This window comes from Perca fluviatilis, chromosome 7 (assembly GCF_010015445.1).
Source record: "Perca fluviatilis chromosome 7, GENO_Pfluv_1.0, whole genome shotgun sequence".
NCBI classification, from domain to species: domain Eukaryota; kingdom Metazoa; phylum Chordata; class Actinopteri; order Perciformes; family Percidae; genus Perca; species Perca fluviatilis.
This window is the reverse complement of record NC_053118.1, coordinates 976,397-996,636: the sequence shown is the minus strand read 5'-3', so window position 1 is coordinate 996,636 and position 20,240 is coordinate 976,397. Positions and strand designations below refer to the sequence as shown.

The window sequence follows — 20,240 nt, the reverse complement described above, 5'->3', positions numbered from 1 at the left end:
CTCAATTTTTGTGCAAAGTTGAATGTCAAACAAAGAAATCAAAAGCTTTACCCAATGGATAGTATACAAACTTCCAAAGACACACCCCCTTTAAAATATGTAATTGAACCGTTACATCTCTGAATGTAATGCCATCAATGTCCCTTAACATGAAAACATAAAGGGCAAGCTGCTTTAACAAATTAAGTCATTAAACTCGAGAAAAGAAACTGAACATGAGCAAGGTTTAGAACTCACGCCCGCTCCACACAGATCTTATTATGAAACGTTAAAGCTGTAAAATGAATGGGTTCAGTTAGTGCTGTTCGTAAAAGTATCCACAGAGTTCTTGTTTTACCAACAGACTGATCCGAGCAAGAAGGCGTCTCCATCTTGGAGTCAGAGGGGGGAGTAAGCAGAGAGTGGATGGAGTAAGGGGCAGAGCAATGCAAGTGCCTGGGCAGATACAAAACGCCAGAGGGCTGGGATATATGTAAGCATGTTTACTGTCTGGAGCTGCCATTGACTGACTCTTCCTGCTGGAACTCCTTTTCGTGACGTATTCCTGGGATTTATTGAGAAACCTTGATTCCAGGAGTTGAGGAGAAATAGCTGGTTTTGATAACAGGGTAAGTAGCTTTTGATATGTTTTCCTCTGTTTAGTTGCTGAAGCACTGCAGGCTCTACTTGCAATTATGTTTTTTCTTTTCGGATAATGAGTAACTTTTCTTAAACGTGGTGAAAAAGTGCAATCACCAGCTGCAACCTGTATTCTTTATGAATTAAATATTTACAGGACAACAGTTTCCATCACCTGCATCATGAAAAGCCATCAAAGGCAGGGAATGTGCAAAACAGAGCTCAGGTCCCATAAAACATGGTTAGGTACACACTGTTTTAGTGTTTCATAGTAAACACACAGCCTTGGTTTTAATTCCTGAGGAAATGTGAGAGGGATTGGTCTGTGAGTGAATTCCCCCCATTTTTGTTTCAAACACACAAGTTGTGAAATCACTGAAATAACTCATATTTGAAATCAAATGTAAAGGATAATTACATGTTTCTGTGCTTTCTTTGTCACTAACGCTTCAGTTTTTTTTTTTTAAACCTCTTTTTATTATGTATTTTTTTTATTGTATTTTTTATTGGGGGCTGCGTGATCACGGAAGGCTTGTATCATATGGATGCACCAAGAGTTTTGTTGTCATTGCTTAGAATTCTTCATGGGGGCGACAGAAACTATGCACTATAGCTTTAATGTTTTCCAAATGGTGTACATATTAAAGGAATCATCTGTCGACAAATGATATGGTATCAAATCGGATCTGAGTGATTGGATCACAAGTGGACAGCTCTAAGTACAGGTGAAAACACGCTCAGGACGCACAGTAATACACAGGCTTAGTGGAAAGTGAAGGACATTTAGTATGGAGGTCTGTGGCCCTTAAATAGATAGTACATTTGTTATACTGTTGGGTAATTAATGTAGAAAACACTTTTAGACCTGTGGCAGAGAGACATCAAACACATGTGAGGTCAGAGGTCGACAGCTCTGGATATGTGACTCCTGCAGGTCTCAGGTCAGCTGCTACCGTATACATGTGTGTGGGACTGTTCATCTGCCTGGGCTGATTCAGTGTCATCACCCTGAACAGAGCAGAGAAAGACGTTTGGAACTCCATTAAGAAATCCTGAAATGTCTAACATCTTACCTGCTGTCTTAGAACTAAGATCGGATCTATATGAACAATGCGCCATTCTGCTTTTAAATGTGGATATATTTGCTATTTCTTCACCGATCACACACACAGGTTTCAGACGGCAGTGGAGCCTGCAGTCTGAGTATGACAGGTCATTAATGGCTCTTCTGGGGACATGATAGGGAAACAGTCTGTGGTACCTTTCAGCCTCTCTTAAATCACTTTCAACCACCTATGCACCAAAACATCGAAAAGCTCATTTGTTGAGTTTTGTGGACTTGATGGCAGACGTGAAAACGTGATACTAGTGTGTAGCCCGGTGTAGCCCACACTCATTTAGAAACAGAACCCAAAGCGTAATGCTGCCGTTAGTGAATATGTCACATTTAGAATCAGACTATGCCATTTGGAATGTGCTCTTTCCTGTAGATCTACAAAACCCATGCAATGCTGTGTGCATTGCATCTATTCACACTAAAATGTGAAATCTGAAGCTGAGGGGGTCAAATATGCTGGAGGTGAAAGTTCTCCCTATTTATATCCCTCCTCATCATTAACTTTAATGTAGCACTTTGCTAGTTACCTTCCTGGTACAGAGTCCCTATATGTGTTTCCTACACCAAGGATGTTATGTTTTCAGTCCTGTACGGACTCCAGTTGGTCTGGTAATTGGAGGCATATTTCAACAAATAATTGACAGAGTTCAGTGAAATGTAGTATAAAGATAAACCATGGGAATAGAAAGAAGATTTTTTTTTTATTATTATTTGAATAGCACCACCATTTGGCCATTTGTAAAGCCAATTAAAAATGTATTCATGAACCTTAAACCTTATTTTTCCTGGATTCCTTATCCCTTGAAACATATGTTTTCAATTAGCCACACCAGTTTTGGTTATTTCACATGAAAGATTTCTTTATTCTGTGTTTTTGTCTGTGCTCGTCTCACCAGTTTGAAGTGGGCGAGGCTCAAATATTCCCATGAACCAATCAGCATGTATGCCTGATGACGGGTAGTTTCCTTATGTTGTTAACTAAATCTGGTAGTCAATCAAATCAGATCAAATCCCAAAGTTGATTAACTGAGTTTATGGATATTATATAATAACTAATAAAGGATGATTTTCAGAGCTTTAACTTTGATTGTTGCTTGTTCAGTAATGAAGCTTGAGGTTATGGTTAAAAAAAAAATTGAAATAGTTATTTCAGGGGCTTTTTGAATTTTAGCAACAAAAATTTTGTTTTACCTGACTCACATTAAATTTAGCAAAAAATCATTCTTGTACAAACCCTTATATTCCCAGACAGGGTTGAGGTGTTCTCTAAAAATCATGGCCACCGTCAGACAATTAACAGGATAAATCGATTTTGATGCAGATAAAAAATTTCCAAATAACAAATTAGATTATAATAATAACAAATGTTCTTGCAGTTTCCCTCTTCCTTTATTACCTCTCTCCTCATCTGTCTCTGAATTTACTGTTCCATGCAGGTTTGTTCTCTGCTTGCAGTGCATTGTGGGAGTGTTTATATCAGTTCTTGTGCTTTCCTCTCTCTCTCTCTCTCTCGCTCTCTCTCTTTCTCCAAACGCTGCAGTTGTCACATCTTGTCAGAATGAGGTCCCTGGCCCTCAGCCTCTTCTTCCTGTTGTGCTGTAACGCAGTTCGACTGGACAGACGGCGTCCCAGACCCATTGCGGCCAGAGGTCGAAATGAGACTACTGTCCAAACCAAACCAGCGGGTAAATGATCAGTTGGTGACCAAAATGTGTATTTTGTCAACTGCATTTATGTCTGTTTCTATCTGATGCTGACCTTACACCAAACAACATTTCAAGCCATTTCCCTGTTGCAGGCACATTTCCAATATCGGAATGAAATCATGAGAGTTGTGCTAGAGTTTGGGCGCGCTCCCATCGTCTCAATCATTTGGTGTAAGGTGGTCATAAAACTCAGTCCGAGCTGTCTTAAGTCAGTCTTTTTCCCGTCTTGACGTTCCGACAAAATCAAATGTGTTTGATATTATCCTAAGTTTTAAGTCTTGGTAGTAAAATAAAAAGATTGTATTTAGATGAGAGATGGTGTCGGACTTTAGTCTTTTCAAAGTCTTTTCAGAGTCTTCTACTGTATGGTAGATACAAAGTCAAACTATTTTCTTGAATCTAGTTCAGATTTTGCCCCGAACTGAGCTGTGAGTTTGCAGTATTTGTTTCCCTGATAACAAACCTCCATGTCTTTGATCACAGAGAAACCTTGCAAAGCAATCCCGCTGGATTTCGTCTTTGTCATCGACAGCTCCCGAAGCATCCGCCCCAACGACTACGAGAAGGTGAAGACCTTCATCATCAACCTGCTGCAGTTCCTCGGGGTGGGCTCTGATGCCACTCGGGTCGCTCTGCTACAGTATGGCAGCGTGGTCCAGCCCGAGTTCTCCCTCAACACCTACACCACCAGGGCTGAGGTGGAGCAGGCGGTGAGGAACATGGAGCACCTCGCCACAGGAACAATGACGGGTCTGGCCATCCAGTACACCATGGAGACAGCCTTCACTGAGGAAGAGGGAGCACGACCAGCAGAACTGCTTATCCCGCGAATCGCTATGGTTGTGACTGATGGGCGGCCTCAAGACACAGTGGAGGAGATCGCGGCTCAGGCGAGGCATGCCGGCATCCAGATCTTTGCTGTCGGAGTGGGCAGGGTGGACATGAACACTCTGAAGGCCATAGGGAGCGAGCCACACTCTGAGCATGTGCACCTGGTGGCCAACTTTAGCCAGATAGAAACCCTCATCTCTGTGTTCCAGTCCAAACTGTGTGGAGGTGATGAATCAAATCTATTTTTGTGATCCATTTTGTATCCCTCCCCATTCATGCATGTTTATTTGCACCAATTACGCCTTAAAATAAGCTGTCTGGCTATCATTAACTAGTCTGGACCCAGCTTCTTATGTGCTTATCCATGCTGCTTAGGATTGACCCATCTCCCAGAAAAAATAATCTTGGGCTGAATGGAATCTGGGTCCCTGCAATCCAACATAGGTTTTCATGTATGCCGGTCCAAAATTCCTGGACCTTATGTTTAAGCGTCTGTGTTGTGTATGTTGGTGCGTGTGTTAGGTTCAGAGATGTGTGAGGTGGTGGACCATCAGTGCCAGCACATCTGTGTGAGCAGCCCTGCCTCATACAGGTGCAAGTGCAGGAAGGGCTTCACTCTCAACCCCGATGGCAAGACATGTAAAGGTGAAGGAACTCCTTTTCTCTCATTTCATCTGTTGTTTTTAAAATGTATTTACCCAGAAAAAAATGTGTTCTCTTTTTCGGCTATAGGCAGTTTTTTTTACATTTACACAGTTTTCCTCCCTCAAGGTTGCTTAATGCCACTGCTGTCTTCTTTGATCATCAAGCACCGTAACTTTCTCAGGCAACATGACAAAAGAGATGACTAAAGGGGATTGCAAAATTCCAAGCAGTTTGTTTCTAAACTTTGATTTGATCTTTATATGGTTCCAGAGACACTGCAGGTCATCTGCTAGTACTTTAAAGCGGCTATAATCCAAATTTCTATATCAAAATGTATCACATGAATACTTGTATGTGAAAAAGGTCATTCTCAGTGATGAATTAACAGAGAATTATCACCAAACTCTGTAGTTTTAATCAGCTCTGCAGAGTTTTAACATCCTGCAGCTCATTGTTTTAATTCTACAAACTCCACTGTCACTCTATGTATAATATACATTGTATATGTATATGTATATGAGGATATGTGTGCTGTGGTGGACCATGGCTGTGAACACATCTGTTCCAACCTACCTGATAGCTGTGAGTGCCGTTGCTGTCCAGTATATCGACTCAACATTTCCCTGAAAACATGCAACAGTAATAATACATGTCTTACTTCACCAGAGACTTCTCATCCTTCTCCATCACTAGTAACTATTTTTTACTGTATTCTACATTTTAATATATTTGTCTTTATCAAGGTCAAGGTCGTTTTATTTCATACCCGTAGGTAAATTCGTTATGCAGTAAAAAGAATTTGGTCGTCCACACATAATAAACATAACAACATACAATTATTCCACATACAAATTTACAAGTAATAATTAATAATCATCAATACTCATCATGACAAACTGCACCGCAACACATAGGTGTTCTCTATCCATGTTAATTATGAAAGAACTAAATCTTCTCTCGTACTGATATTATTTAAAACTTCAATTACGGCCGGAACAAAAGTATTCCTGTACCGTCTTGTTTTCCATCTTGAGGCTGCAAACCGGCAACCAGACGGAAGTAACTTAAAATCAATTCGTAAGGGATGCGACAGATCACTCAAGACAGTACTTGCTTTCCGATACAGCTGATTTGTGTAAATACTTCCTAAATTATTTTGATTTACTCCTATTATTCTACTCGCCCACCTTACAATTTGGTTTAAAGAGTTTTTGTTCTTCACCGACAGGCTTCCATACCACACCCCAATGGAGAATGACAGAACAGATTCAATAAAAGCAGAATAAAATAATGTCAACATGCGTCTCTCAACGTGAAATTTTGCAAGTTTCCTAAGGCAACTCAAACGCTGTTGACTCTTCTTACAGACCATTTCGCAATTCAGCTCGAATGACTATTTTGAATCAATAACAATACCAAGATATTTAAAATTCTCTACCTGATCCACATCCTCCCCTTTAATAATCGTAGTGACATGATCAACAGGGCGTGTTCTAAAATCAATTATCATATCTTTAGTTTTAGTAATATTTAACTTTAAATAGGAATCGTCACACCAGGTTACAAAATCCTCTACAACTGGACCATGGCCAGACTCATCCCCCTGTAGCAGGCTCACCAACACTGTATCGTCAGCAAACTTTATAAATATCCTGTTTTCATGTAAGCTTTGACACATGTTGGTGTATAGAATGTATAGTAAGGGTGAAAGAACACAGCCTTGTGGTGATCCTGTGGATAAACATAATACATCAGAAAAGCTACCATTTACTTTTACCCTCTGCGTTCTATTAGTTAAAAAGTCTAGTAACCATCCCACTACATTGTGGTTCAACTTAAAATACTCTAGCAGTCTTCTGGCTAATATGTGGGGTTGAATAGTGTTAAAAGCGGACGCAAAGTCAATGAACAACAATCTTGCGTGAGTATTTTTACCCTCTAGATGCTTAGTCAGTAAGTTTAACAACATAAGTGAAGCATCCTCAACACTTCTATTCACTCTATATGCGAATTGCAAAGGATCGAGGACTTGTCCAGTCTTATTTAAAAGCTCAGATTTCACTAATTTCTCAAATGATTTCATCACTAAAGAGGTGAGGGCAACCGGTCTCAGGTCATTAAGTACTTTAGGCTTATTGCATTTAGGAACAGGAATAATAATAGACTTTTTCCACAGGTTAGGTACCTTTTGTACCCGTAGTGACCAATTAAAAATATCAGAAAATATTAAGGTTAGTTGCTTTGCACAGTGCTTTAAAATTCTCCCACATATATGGTCTGGACCAGGACTCTTGTTTACCTTAGTGGTGAGAAACATTTTCTCCACCGCTGCCTGTTCTAAGACTATATGGGAATCATCCTTACATAGGCTTCTTAGTTCTTCTACTTCATTTTTAAAATCAAAACTCTCAAACCTTGAATAGAACATATTAAGAGCATTTGAAAAGTCATCATTTGATCTAAAACCGTCAATACACACCGTGCTCTTATTTACATTATGGTGTATTCCTGCAATTGTCTTCATACCCGACCAAGCTGAACCCAAGTTTTTTCTAACTTAACTTTATATGCTTGTTTAGCTTTAAAGATCTCTGTTCTAACCTCTTTCCTCGCTGTTACCCTCTCTAATCTATCCCCCTGCCTATAGGCTAATTGTTTGTTCAGCAAACTTGATTTGACTGATTTTGACATCCATGGTTTAGTATTAGAGAAAACCTTAAATGTACGTGTAGGCACAATCATATTCTCACAAAAGGTTATGTATGAACATACAACATCAGTCAGTTCATCAATATGTTCACAAGAGTCTTTGAAGACCTCCCAGTCTGTACAATCAAAGCACCCTTGCAAACGGGCGGTAGAGTCTTCTGACCAAATTTTAACTTCTCTTGTCTGAGGTTTTTCTCTCTTGAATAATGGTCTATAAATAGGAAGGAGCTGTACGCAATTATGATCAGCAGATCCCAGTGCTGACAAAATTACAGACTTGTATGCCCCCTTTATATTCCCATAACAGAGATCCAGCGTTTTATGTTGTCTTGTTGGGCACGTGATGTACTGGTAAAAATTGGGCAGGGTCTTTTTAAGTGACACATGATTAAAATCTCCCAAAATAAAATTCGGCGCCTCTGGTGAAATGTTTTGAAGTCCTTGAACAACATCAGATACAGTGTTCGATGCAATGACGTTGTTTGCTTTTGGGTGAATGTACACAACAGTTATAAAAATTTGTGGAAATTCTCGTGGCAAATAAAATGGACGAAGGGATACCGACAATAACTCAATATTGGGTGTACAAATGTTCTCCCGAACAGTCACTGAAGTACAATAGCGTTTGTTGACATAAAGGCATACACCCCCACCGCGGGATTTACCTGTGATGTCCGCGTTCCTGTCTGTGCGAAATGGAATGCCGAAACCATCAACACTCAAGCCATTATCCAGATCCTGCTCAGTTAGCCAGGATTCTGTGAATGCCATTGCACAGCTGTTTCTGTAATCCTGCAGGAAACGAACATTTCCTTGCAACTCGTCGAGTTTGTTCCGTAGTGACTGTACATTCCCCACGATCAATGACGGCAGAGCGATACGGGTCAGCTGTTTACTCCGTAGTCGCTGACGAACACCACCCTTTTTCCCCCGCTTTCTTTTCTTAACTTTCCCAGCATCATCTCCCGGTGCAGAATTACAATTCTCCCTCCGAAGTATGCCGCCTGGAAGTTTAGAAAGCGGGTACTGTCCAATGAGTAGACTCGGTGAGTTCCAAGCCAGTAATTGTTCCCTGGTGTACTGAATCCTCGAGGCCGGCACCGTAGTTCCATGGCAAGCAGGATTCAGGTCAAACAAAATCCAACAAGCGATTAAAATGCTCCATTTAACCCAACGGATAGTTCGTGTTAAGCACACTTTGTCATGAGAAAACACAAACTATTTAAACATAAAACATGCACAGAGACTCTTTAAAACAACACAAAGGACGCCAAGTTTTTCCTTCTGCTGGTCGCCGCGTGCGCAGCGCCCGGAAGTAAAGATGGTACTTTTATGGCAATAACCTTAACTAAACCTAACAAAAATGTTACCCTGTTGCATACATATGTGGATGTTTTCTTTTGGTTTTTGGTATGGTTATCTAATCTCTCAGTTCAAATGAAAATTTTGAGAATGCACACATAACAAAGTCTGAGGGTTTGTTCTGTTGTTTCCTTTTACACAGTCAATCACTATAGAGAGGTGAAGGCCCTCCCCTTTCGATGGACCTTTCCTGGGACTTTAATTTGGAAACAATATGAACGATAGTGAACGGGGAGAAGCAAATTCTTTTTTGAGCCCGTTTGAATTGAGCCATGGATTACAAATATGATGTTCGTCAATTTAAAAGATAATTTTTCAACCAAAGAAAGTCTCAGTTAGCCGTAGGTTTGTCGTAGTACCACTCAGTGAACTACATCTCTCGTCTCACACAATTTACGTCACCTAGCTTGATGCTCAACTTGCTCGCTAGCTAGCTAGCTTAGCTCTGTACCACAACACATGTAACGTTATCTTACCTGATGGGTTTTATCCAGTCAAGTGTTTTCAGCAGATAAGCAAAAGAACGAGCGAGATCCTCTGCTCATTACAGTAACGTTACATCCCCGGTACGATACACAGAGACATCGTAGCTTCAGCCAGACGTCATCCATGAAACATTGAAGTGGGTAGTCTTTCTAATTATGTATTTTCACAGTCTTATACTTCAACAGTTTAACAATAAACTGAGACTTTCTTGACTTGCAAAATTATCTATTAAACTGATGACCATCATATGTGTAATTCATGGCTCAATTCAAACGGGATCAAAAAATAATTTGTCTTTCCCCATTCACTCCCGTTCATATTTTTTTCGAAAGATAGGTCCCATGGACCGGAAGTAGAAGGGCGTGACTTCGGCTCTCTATTAATACTAAGTTACCAAATCAACAGTACCATAATCTTTAAAAAATATTTTTCTACAATATTTATTCTTAAAGGATAAAGGGCCACTTTGAGGAAGGCATGGTAGCCAAAGGGGTTTGGTGAATAAAGCATTGTGTAAAGTCATTTTGATGCACTTCCAATCCAGCTGAAAGCCAGCATTCTTCCTACCAGTGATGTCCCTCCACCCACTGCTGGAAAACGTCCCTGTTGCTCCTCTGGAGGATGTTGACAGAAAGTAACGTGGGGGAGATTTCCTGAAGGAAGTGTGCTTTTGCGATCATCAGAGCAGCTGCTAAACGTGGAGGTGTATCTGGGGTGTCATTATCATGAAGTCACAACAACATCGATTGTTTGATCTTTCTTGTCTTGGGGTCACATGTCTACACATTTACCAGTCTTTCTGAGAGTGGATTTAGATTTTTGATAAACAAATGATGGTTTTCTCTTTTTGTGTTCTTGTATACTAGGTATATATGTGTCAAGCTGAAATGTCTTATGCACACAGAAAACATTTGTCATAACTAATAATAGATATTCTAGTAATTAAAGCTACACTACCAGTAGTAGAAGAAGACATAATGTTAGTGATAGACAGGTATAAGTAGTATTATTAAGATTCATCCTCAGAAATGGAACACTGTAAACTTGGGAAGTAATGATTTCAGGCTACATTAGGCTTTCTTTTTACCTCAGATGCTAATTAGTATCTTCTACAGTAATATATTGTCATTTGTTAATAGTGTTAACAATGCTTCAATCTCTGTTCTGTGCTGTTTATGTCACCCAGAGATTGATCACTGTGCTGATGGCACACATGGGTGTGAGCAGGTGTTTATGAGCACAGAAGACACCTGTGTGTGTAAATGCAGAAACTTCCAGAAATTACCATTCTACTCCATTATAGACAGAATACCAGCTGAGATCAGTTGCATTGTTTTTTTTAACCAGGGCAGTAGTTTTCAGATTACATTATGTGCTTACATAATTGCAAAAGGGGTTCTCCAATGTTTTCTCAGTTCCTTTTAAAATGATATCAGATTAGTAAACAGAATGTGCCTTTGGAACATTGGATGAATGGTTGCTGATAATGAACAATGTAGATGTTGCATTAAAGATCAGCCACTTCTTTCTACAACAGTCGAGAACCCTTTTGCAATTATGTAAGCGCATAATGTAATCTGAAAACTGCTGCCCTGATCGAAAAAACAATGCAACTGATCTCAGCTGGTATTCTGTCTATAATGGAGTGGAATGGAAATTTCTAAGTGACCCCAAACGTTTGACCGGTAGTGTATATATAAAAAGAACGTCTTGATTTTCTTTTTTACTTTTAGAGCAGGAAAATGGCCTCCACTTTATTTAGCTGGCTGGATGTTGTCTGTTTGTGCTCACTGGTGCAATGGAACCATATGAAGAATTCTGAAAAACTTAAGGAGTTCATCTTTTGGTACATACAGTAAATTTGTAAATTTAATTTGATTTGGTATGTCCATTGAATTTTAATATTTTAAAAGTAGCAGAGTAGCAGAACTCAACAAATAAACAAAAGTTTTCTTAGAAATGAATTCTTAATCCTGCCTGTACTGATAAACTGACTATTTCCTGCAGAGATAGACCATTGCGCTGACGGGAAGCATGGCTGTGAACAGGAGTTTATGAACACAGAAGATGCCTGTGTGTGTAAATGCAGGAAAGGCTACACACTCAGACCTGATGGGAAAACATGCAAGAGTACGTGTGCATTGCTTCTTTCCTCCTTATCCTGTTATTTCAACAAAGAAAGAAACATATTTTCTTCAACATTTCAAAATAAGACATTTCTTTCACAGTGATGTGTTATTGATTTACATCACGTGTAACACTGTATACATCAATAACTGTTGTAGATGTCCTCCAAACTGTTTCTCATTAGTGCTTTAGGATTGCATGAACAATTTGTCCAACAGTTCAACATGACTGCAAGCATGTTAACTGTAGCACAAGAAGAAACTTACCTCAGATATGATATCGCTTGGTTACGTTGTAACCTTGGTTCTCTGAGTAAAGAGACTATCTCTCCAGTTGTAGGCTGCTCGGAGACGGTTCCGATCAAACTATCAGTGATTCCACGCCAGCACAGGTGTGTTATAGCGCGTGGCTGGGCAAGCCGGTTTATCTTAAAGAAGTATCCATGTACCTGACCTCAGAGGGATCCTCCCCGTACATACAGTATGGAATATGTAACGGTGGAGAGATAGTCTCGATACGATAGAGAAACAGTATTTGCTGTTGATACCACTGGTGATGAATACTTTCCATGGGTCAGACTAGACAGCAGTTAAGACTATTCTTTTATTTTCAGTAATTACTCCCCAATCCTGCCTGTATTGATGAACTGACTATTTCCTGCAGAGATAGACCATTGCGCTGACGGGAAGCACGGCTGTGAACAGGAGTTTATGAACACAGAAGATGCCTGTGTGTGTAAATGCAGAAAAGGCTACACACTCAGACCTGATGGGAAAACATGCAAGAGTACGTGTGCATCGCTTCTTTCCTCCTTATCCTGTTATTTCAACAAAGAAAGAAAGATTTTTTTTAACATTTCAAAATAAGACATTTCTTTCACAATTATGTGTTATTGATTTACATCATGTGTAACACGGTACACATCAATAACTGTTGTAGGGACACCAGGTTAGCTCATCTGGTTGAGCATGCGCCCCATGGACAGAGGCTCAGTCCTTGTCGCAGTGGCTGCGGGTTTGGTACCGACCTGCGGCCCTTTGCTGCATGTCATCCCTCTCTCTTCCACTTTCCTTACTTGATCTGTCCTATCAATAAAAAAGCAATTCAAGAGCCCAAAAAATAATCTTAAAATAAAAAAGAAATAACTATTGGACATGTCCTCCAACCTGTTTCTCATTAGTACTATAGGATTGCACAATTTGTCCAACAGTTCAACATGACTGCAAGCATGTTAACTGTAGCACAAGAAGCGTACTAACTTACTGTACCTCAGATGTGATATATAGTATTTACTGTTAACACCACTGGTTATAAATACTTTCCATGGGTCAGACTAGACAACAGTTAAGAGCAAAACTTTATTTTCTCAGTACTTACTCCCCAATCCTGAGCACAATCTGTTGTCTTGATTTTATTGTGCAAAATAAAAAGATTCAAATTCAATCCTGCCTGTACTGATAAACTGACTATTTCCTGCAGAGATAGACCATTGCGCTGACGGGAAGCATGGCTGTGAACAGGAGTTTATGAACACAGAAGACACCTGTGTGTGTAAATGCAGGAAAGGCTACACACTCAGACTTGATGGGAAAACATGCAAGAGTACGTGTGCATTGCTTCTTTCCTCTTCTTGTTGTTGTTTCAACAAAGAAAGACATTTTTTTTCTATATATTTCCGAGTAAGACATTTCTTTCGCAGTGATGTGTGATGAATGCTTATACATTAATAACTATTGTTTTTTTTTTGTCCTGTGTGTATTGCTAAACGGACTGTTTCCTGCAGAGATAGACCATTGTGCTGATGGTAAACATGGCTGTGAGCAGGAGTTTCTGAATACAGAAGATTCATGTGTGTGTAAATGCAGGAATGGATTCACACTCCGACCCGATGGAAAAACATGCAAGAGTACGTGTGCATTGCTTCTTTCCTCCTTATCCTGTTATGCGTCCAAGCTCATTCATTATCATAAATACATAGTGTACTGCAGCCAAAGGATATGATGTGAATATGTAAATGCAGTGATTTGATGGGATACTACAAAATAGATAAACAAAAAATAGATAACATACAGTACAGTAAATAATGTAAGTTTTGAAGTGTTTCAGTTTGGAGGCTTCTGATTCATTTTAATATGTTCAATTTAATTCATATTAAGCTGTAGATAAGTGAAAAAAAGCCTGATTTTAAAGACTTATTTGACAGTTTAAAAAAGACAGACTTGATATTTGTGTGAGGCAAAATAAACACAATTCAGAATAATATCTTTAATCAGCATGTTTACAAATGTTGCTTTGACTGTCCCCTATTCCGGTATGTATATGTCACATCACTTTGGATGAATTCCACCCAGTTATAAGGTCAGTGTTAATCCTAGTGCTCGCCAACATTTTTTAATTTAACCCTCCACCCGGATTAAGGGGATATTCTGTGTTTGTAGTAGCCTGCTCCTTCCTAAACTTTACTTAAAGTTGTGATGTTACGCATTTTTTAGGCTACAACATTTTTTGTCACATACAGCAAACATCTCCTCACTATCTGCTAGCTGTCTGTCCCCTGAACACACTGTAAAAAAACGCGGTCTCTGTAGACAGCCCAGGCTCCACAAACGCCAACAAAAACAAACTGGCCAACCTGCACCACCAAACATAACAAACAGTGTTCCAGCCAATAACCGACAAGAAGGATTTGGGGGTGGGGGTTGGGGGGTTAGTGCGTGGAAGCACGGGAGGGAGGGAGTGAGGGTGAGGGGAGGGGATGAGGAGGAGGAGGGAGGGGATGAGGAGGAGGGAGGGGCGAGCTAGCCTTGTTTTATTTGAAAATACTTTGAACGTCAACAAGAAGTGACGTCACCCAACATCGCTTAGAGCAGTTGTTCCCAACCTGGGGCACATGTTAAACAAATTTTGATAATACACTAGAATATATAATGTATACAAAAGACTGTATGAAAACTATATATTTTTGTATTCTCGCTTAAAATTGTAGGCCAAACCTCCAGGACCTCTTAACCTGGGACCCTTGCTGTCATCAGGTCAGCTGCTAGCTGTTAGCTGTTAGCTGTTAGCTGCTAGCTGTTAGCTGTTAGCTGCTAGCTGTTAGCTACTAGCTGCTATCATCCTCGTTTTTTCCTGCCGCCACGGCATCACTATTTTATGAATGAAACGGTGGAGAAACGTAACAGTGCTGATAACTCATCTGTATCAAAAAAGAAAGTAAGGCTCTATCTCGAGAGTTACCTCAACTTCAGTTTCGGGGCTCAGCTTTTCTAGACATGAGTAGGGGGCCCGAAGGAAAAAAGGTTATAAAACAAAAAATCATTCCATTCGGGCCATATGGGGGTACTGAATGTCTGATTTTACATTTAATTGCTTGGTTTGTCCCTGTAAATAATGATATGTAGCCTATTTCACTTTAAACATTAGCCTATTAATAATTAATAGTTAATAACAATTAGAAGTAAGGGACAAACATCCAAAGTGCTGGTACTCATTGCTGCTGAGTACTGGCCCATTTTAGGTACTGCATATACAGAATATGATCCTTGTGTCTGTATAATTGCACTGACAGGTCTGGACCTGTGTCAGACCGTGGAGCATGGCTGTGAACACCAGTGCGTCAGCACCACTGACTCATACATCTGCAGATGTTTTGAAGGATTTATGTTAGCTGAAGATGGGAAGATCTGCAAGCGTATGATCTTAACTTTCTTTGATATAGACTGTCTCCTAAGTCAAAATACATAAAGCATGTACTTGTTGTCCTTGTTTCTGACAGAGCCAGAGTGTGGCGATGGAGTCATGGATCTGGTTTTCGTAATCGATGGCTCCAAGAGTCTGGGCCCTGCCAACTTTGAACTGGTCAAGCAGTTTGTAAACGGCATTGTGGACTCACTGGACATTTCCAGGACAGGCACCCATGTTGGCCTTCTTCAATACTCCACCAAGGTGCGCACAGAGTTCACCCTAGGCCAGTACACCACGGCGCAGAACATCAAGCAGGCTGTGTCCCGGATGCAGTACATGGGGAGAGGCTCCATGACTGGCTCAGCCTTACGTCACATGTTTGAGCTCAGCTTTTCAGCTAAAGAAGGAGCCAGGCCGAACATCCCACGTGTCAGCATTGTGTTCACTGATGGAAGATCACAGGATGACGTCTCTGAATGGGCTGATAAAGCAAAGAACTCTGGTACACTTATTGTCTTGTCTTGCCTTGCCATTCAAATTTTAAATCAAACTAAGTTCTTTCTAATAGGCCTTACCTGTCATTATTCTGCTTTGTCATTTTCAGGGGTCACATTATATGCCTTGGGTGTTGGCAAAGCCATTGAACAGGAGCTGAGAGAAATAGCTTCAGAGCCTGATGAGAAGCACCTTTATTACGCAGAAGATTTTGACAAAATGGGAGAAATTACAATGAAGCTCAAGTCCAGGATATGTAAAAGTACATTGAACTAACTCGCAATTTGTCAAAAGAAGTGCTCAAAAATGTCAGATTTCTAATAGAACTGTTTCTTCCTTCAAGTGGTGCATCACTGCCACCTGGTGCTGCTATGGCGATCACTGATTCAAGCACCTCTTATAACTTTGTTATGCCTTGTGCAATTATCTGTTTCACCTAGGCTAACTGATAAGTCCTTTTGCTCTGCAATCATGTACTCCTCACACCTACTACATTTTCTACAGGCAGAGACAGGGAGGGAAACCTGCAGGGAAAGATTAAAAGAGATGGGGTGAAATAAAACTGATTCAAAGACAGGAAGATCTTCTCATCTCATGTATTTTTTCCCCACAGACAAACCGTCCGATGAAAACATGTGCCAGTGTGAGAACGTGATATTATTTCAAAACCAGGTCACCAAGAAGCTGACGAACCTGATGCAGAATAATATCCTTTTCTGAATAACTGTCGACTCCACAGTTACACTAAGATTTAACATGTATTTTTGGTAAACTTGGGTCGATTGGGTCTCTGTCAAAGAATCTTCCAGTGCAAATGAATAGAGAGCTACATGCAAAAACTCAGCACATAGAGGGCCCTATTTTAACGATCTGAAACGCAAGTATGAAACGCAAAACGCAAGTAGCTTTGTGGGCGGATCTCGGGCGCTGTTGCTATTATACCGACGGGATAAATGACTCTTGCGCCCGACGCAAATCTAAAATGGGTTGGTCTGAAGTAGCTAGGTGTGGTTTGGGCGTAACGTGCAATAAACCAATCAGAGCGTCATCTCACATTCCCTTTAAGAGCAGGGCGCTTGTTCCATGGCGGATTGCTATTATGGGCCGATTTGCCTGGCGCATGCCAGCGGGAGCTCCCGATGCGAGATGCGGCAAAATGTAATAAATGCCCGTCTTGGCCGGGTGGCGATGTTGCTGCGGCCTCTTGGCGTATCTCCTCAAGTCTGGAGAGGATTGCTGCAGCCATGGAGCGTGGGCCTCCAAACGCACCACCTGCACCTGTTGTGCCCCTTCCTCCTCCCCCACTCCATCTCCGTCCACCCGCTCCATCAGGACACGCGCATCAACATCCTCCCGGACCAGATTCCGCGAGGTGTCCAATCCCACCGTAGTTCAACATCACGTCTCCTTAATCCTATATATTAATATTTCCTCATTTATGTCATCAACACATCCATGATTCATGGAAATGTGTAAAACACAACAAGCCACAAAGAATGCTGTGACTTTTTGAGGACTGTAAGTGCCTCCTGATCTATCCAAACACATGAAGCGCATTTTCAGTAATATTTTCCTTTGTAATTATGTATGGTTTTTAAAAATGGGAACTGCTGTAGATGAGAGAAGTGTATGCGCGTTGTGCACACGCTACATTATGGCCAAGCATGCGCCCCTAAAATAGCATCTGAATAGCGCGCTACTGACTTTAGACTAAGCGCCACTGACTTTAGACCAGGTTTTCCTGGTCAGTGGCGGGCGTAGTTTTCTGAAACTGCAGAATAGCACCAAGTAACGTTTGCGCGGAACACGCCTCCTCTTTTCGCTGAACCGCCCCCGGGAGCGCAAATACATTCCCTAATTTACCGACGTGCGTCTGTGGAGGGAAAAGTCCGCTGTGCGTCGGGAGCAAAATAGGAATGATACATGCGTCGGTGTACAAAGGCAATTGCGCTGAGTGCAAGATAGGGCCCTAAGTGTCCTTTGTTTTATGATTTCAGAAACAAATGTGTATAAAAATATTAAGGCCCTGACACACCAACCCGACGTCAAAGAACTAGTGGCGACTGAGGCCGACTGTTGCGTCACCTCACCTCTGTGCTTGGCAATAAAAAATTACACTGATCACACCGCACTGACTACAGCCGACGGCCAACTAGCATGTGCGTTGCGCCTGCGAAAGAGGCAGTAATTCTCCATACTAGCAGCTAGCGGTAGTCTGTTTTCGTCATTTAAAAAGGGAAACCGGAAGACCCAGGACTGCGGCTTTACAGATATAGCGTTTGCCCACTTGAATCATGCTAATCCATTTGTCTTCAGTTGCTTCATTCCAGATGGCCATGATTCATTTTACTCATATAGCAGCAGCTGGCTGGCTGGCTACAGCTAGCTTGCTTGTGCTCAGTTCTCAGTCTTTTGACCAACCATGGTGCAGAGGGAAAGAGGGAGAGAGATCTACAGTCTTTAAATTACGTTTTACTGTATAGGACATTATTTTATTTGTTTATTTTGTAAACAAATCTTTAAAAAAGTTTATGTTGATATAATATATACAAGAAGTTTTGTGTCTCGTATGTTTTCCCTCTTATGGACATAATGTGCAAAAATATACATATTTGAATAGTTCAAACCTCTGTGTTTTTGCTCTCTAAAAGACCAATAGACATTTAAAAAAAGGGTACAAGTATGAATGGTGCGGACGCTCACTAACACCAACACTGGTCAGGGCCTTTAAATCTGACTGATTTGTGATCGAACACAAAAGACAATCTAAGGCTTTTATCAGTCTCCATGACAAACATATAACTTCAAACATGAACACTTTTAACAGGGCAAAAATAATACAGCTGTTTCTAGCTTCCGAACAGAGGTTCAACTCACAACAAGCAAGCTACAGGCAAAGAGACACCTGTCTGTCCAGACAATTAACACAAAGTCATGGTTTAACTTAGCCTGGGTAAACCCTGACGAACTTCCGGCAAATTTGAGATTTGCTCTGCAAGTCAGTCTGGCGAAGAGCCCATTCAAACCCATTTCCAATGTCCCCAAAATCGAGGCACCAATCACAACCGCTGAGGTGGGCTTTACACCAATCACAACCGTTGAGGCGGGCTTTACGCAACGATGATAGCTCAGCGACGGCGAGCAGCTTTTTGTTTACATTCAACACGATGGCTACCGAATCGCAGCGTCACCCGGATCGTTGGTCTGATTGGTTGAAGGATTATCCAATTGCGCCCAGAGGCATTTGAGCGGCGTCCGTTGGTGACGCCCCTTTGGAAATGAACTGTCAATGAACCTTTCCCAGACCCACTCTCAGTTACAACTGAGAAGGGTCTGCTGTCAGCCAGGCTAGGTTTAACTAGTCTCGCAGACCTTCCTCCACAGCGCTGCGGAGGAGGGTCTGGCTAGTCCACACAGCATTCTGGGATGGGAGAAAAACAGAAAACTCAGATTGGACAGATAGTCTAGCTAGCTGTCTGGATTTACCCTGCAGAGATCTGAGGAACAGTTTTTTTTGTAACCTTTATATATGCAGGTAAGTCGATTGAGAACAACTTCTCATTTGTAACGACGACCTGTCACATTCAAACAGTTCCACATTCACACCTGGAAGCTGCCCAGTACAACCACAGTCTGATCTGCTGGCCACTGAGCAGCTCCAGCGGTCGGGGTTAAGGGCCTTGCTCAAGGACAAGGTAATGGGGTTGACAAGCCAGATAAGCCAGGTCTGGGGATTGAAGCTGCAAACTTTTTTTTTTTAATTCCAACACAAAGAAAGCAGCAACGGAGCAATCCCGGAAGTGGAACGTCGTGGATATAGACTATGGTTTAACTAACAAATGACTACTATAAGCATCATCTATTGACAAAATAAAGATTAAATAAAAGGATTTGGGAAAGCACACCTCAACCTATGCAACAAGAGACCTGACTGCCTTCACACATGTATACACTCATAAAATAGTCATTTTTTGGGGTCAGAAAAACGTGACTATTAAAATGTAATTTCTCTTGTAGATAAGACCGACCTAGTGACATTCTTTTTGACAAACTTGGTAAGTTGTGTTTTCATTTGTATCTGCATCTTTCCTTTACATGCCTACTTGAAGCCATGTCGAAGAAGCTGGAGTCACTCGAGAATCAAGTTGTGCGCAAATGAAAGGCTGAGACTCATCCCCCTCCCCCCGAACCTGCAGTGTAGCATTCATCTTTAATCCTGTTCTACAAGCTACACATGCAATGCTTTCTACTGAAGCTATTTTTACACGTTTTGTATACAACAGTGTCTTTGTGTCTGTAATGTTCTTTATGTAATGCCAAATCAAATAAATAGCTTTGTACAGTAAACTGACAAATAAATATTTTACACTTCACAATTGTTGGTTGTGTTATTATCAGACTTTATGATCAATGTAGGGGATAAGCCTTATGGTACGTCAAAAAAAAAAAAAAGAAAGCTG

General features: G+C 40.9%; 1 protein-coding gene across 1 annotated transcript; it reads left to right on the top strand.

Moving 5' to 3' along the window:
* The first annotated feature begins 406 nt into the window (after window positions 1–406).
* LOC120561543 (matrilin-2-like) lies at window positions 407–20,126 on the top strand. Its single transcript, XM_039804671.1, has 12 exons — window positions 407–608; window positions 3,276–3,420; window positions 3,925–4,497; window positions 4,795–4,917; window positions 11,482–11,604; window positions 12,265–12,387; window positions 13,081–13,203; window positions 13,385–13,507; window positions 15,377–15,787; window positions 15,890–16,042; window positions 16,394–16,486; window positions 19,884–20,126. Exons 2-12 carry the CDS (start codon window positions 3,294–3,296, stop codon window positions 19,937–19,939), a joined length of 2,028 nt encoding a protein of 675 aa, XP_039660605.1. The 5' UTR covers window positions 407–608; window positions 3,276–3,293; the 3' UTR covers window positions 19,940–20,126.
* Window positions 20,127–20,240: the final 114 nt, after the last annotated feature.

Coding starts and splice junctions, on each gene's coding strand:
- LOC120561543 (XM_039804671.1), top strand. CDS start 3,294: ATGAGGTCCCTGGCCCTCAGCCTCTTCTTCCTGTTGTGCTGTAACGCA. Junction 4,918..11,481: donor CGATGGCAAGACATGTAAAG/GTGAAGGAACTC, acceptor TATTTCCTGCAG/AGATAGACCATTGCGCTGAC. Junction 16,043..16,393: donor CAAGTCCAGGATATGTAAAA/GTACATTGAACT, acceptor TTTTCCCCACAG/ACAAACCGTCCGATGAAAAC.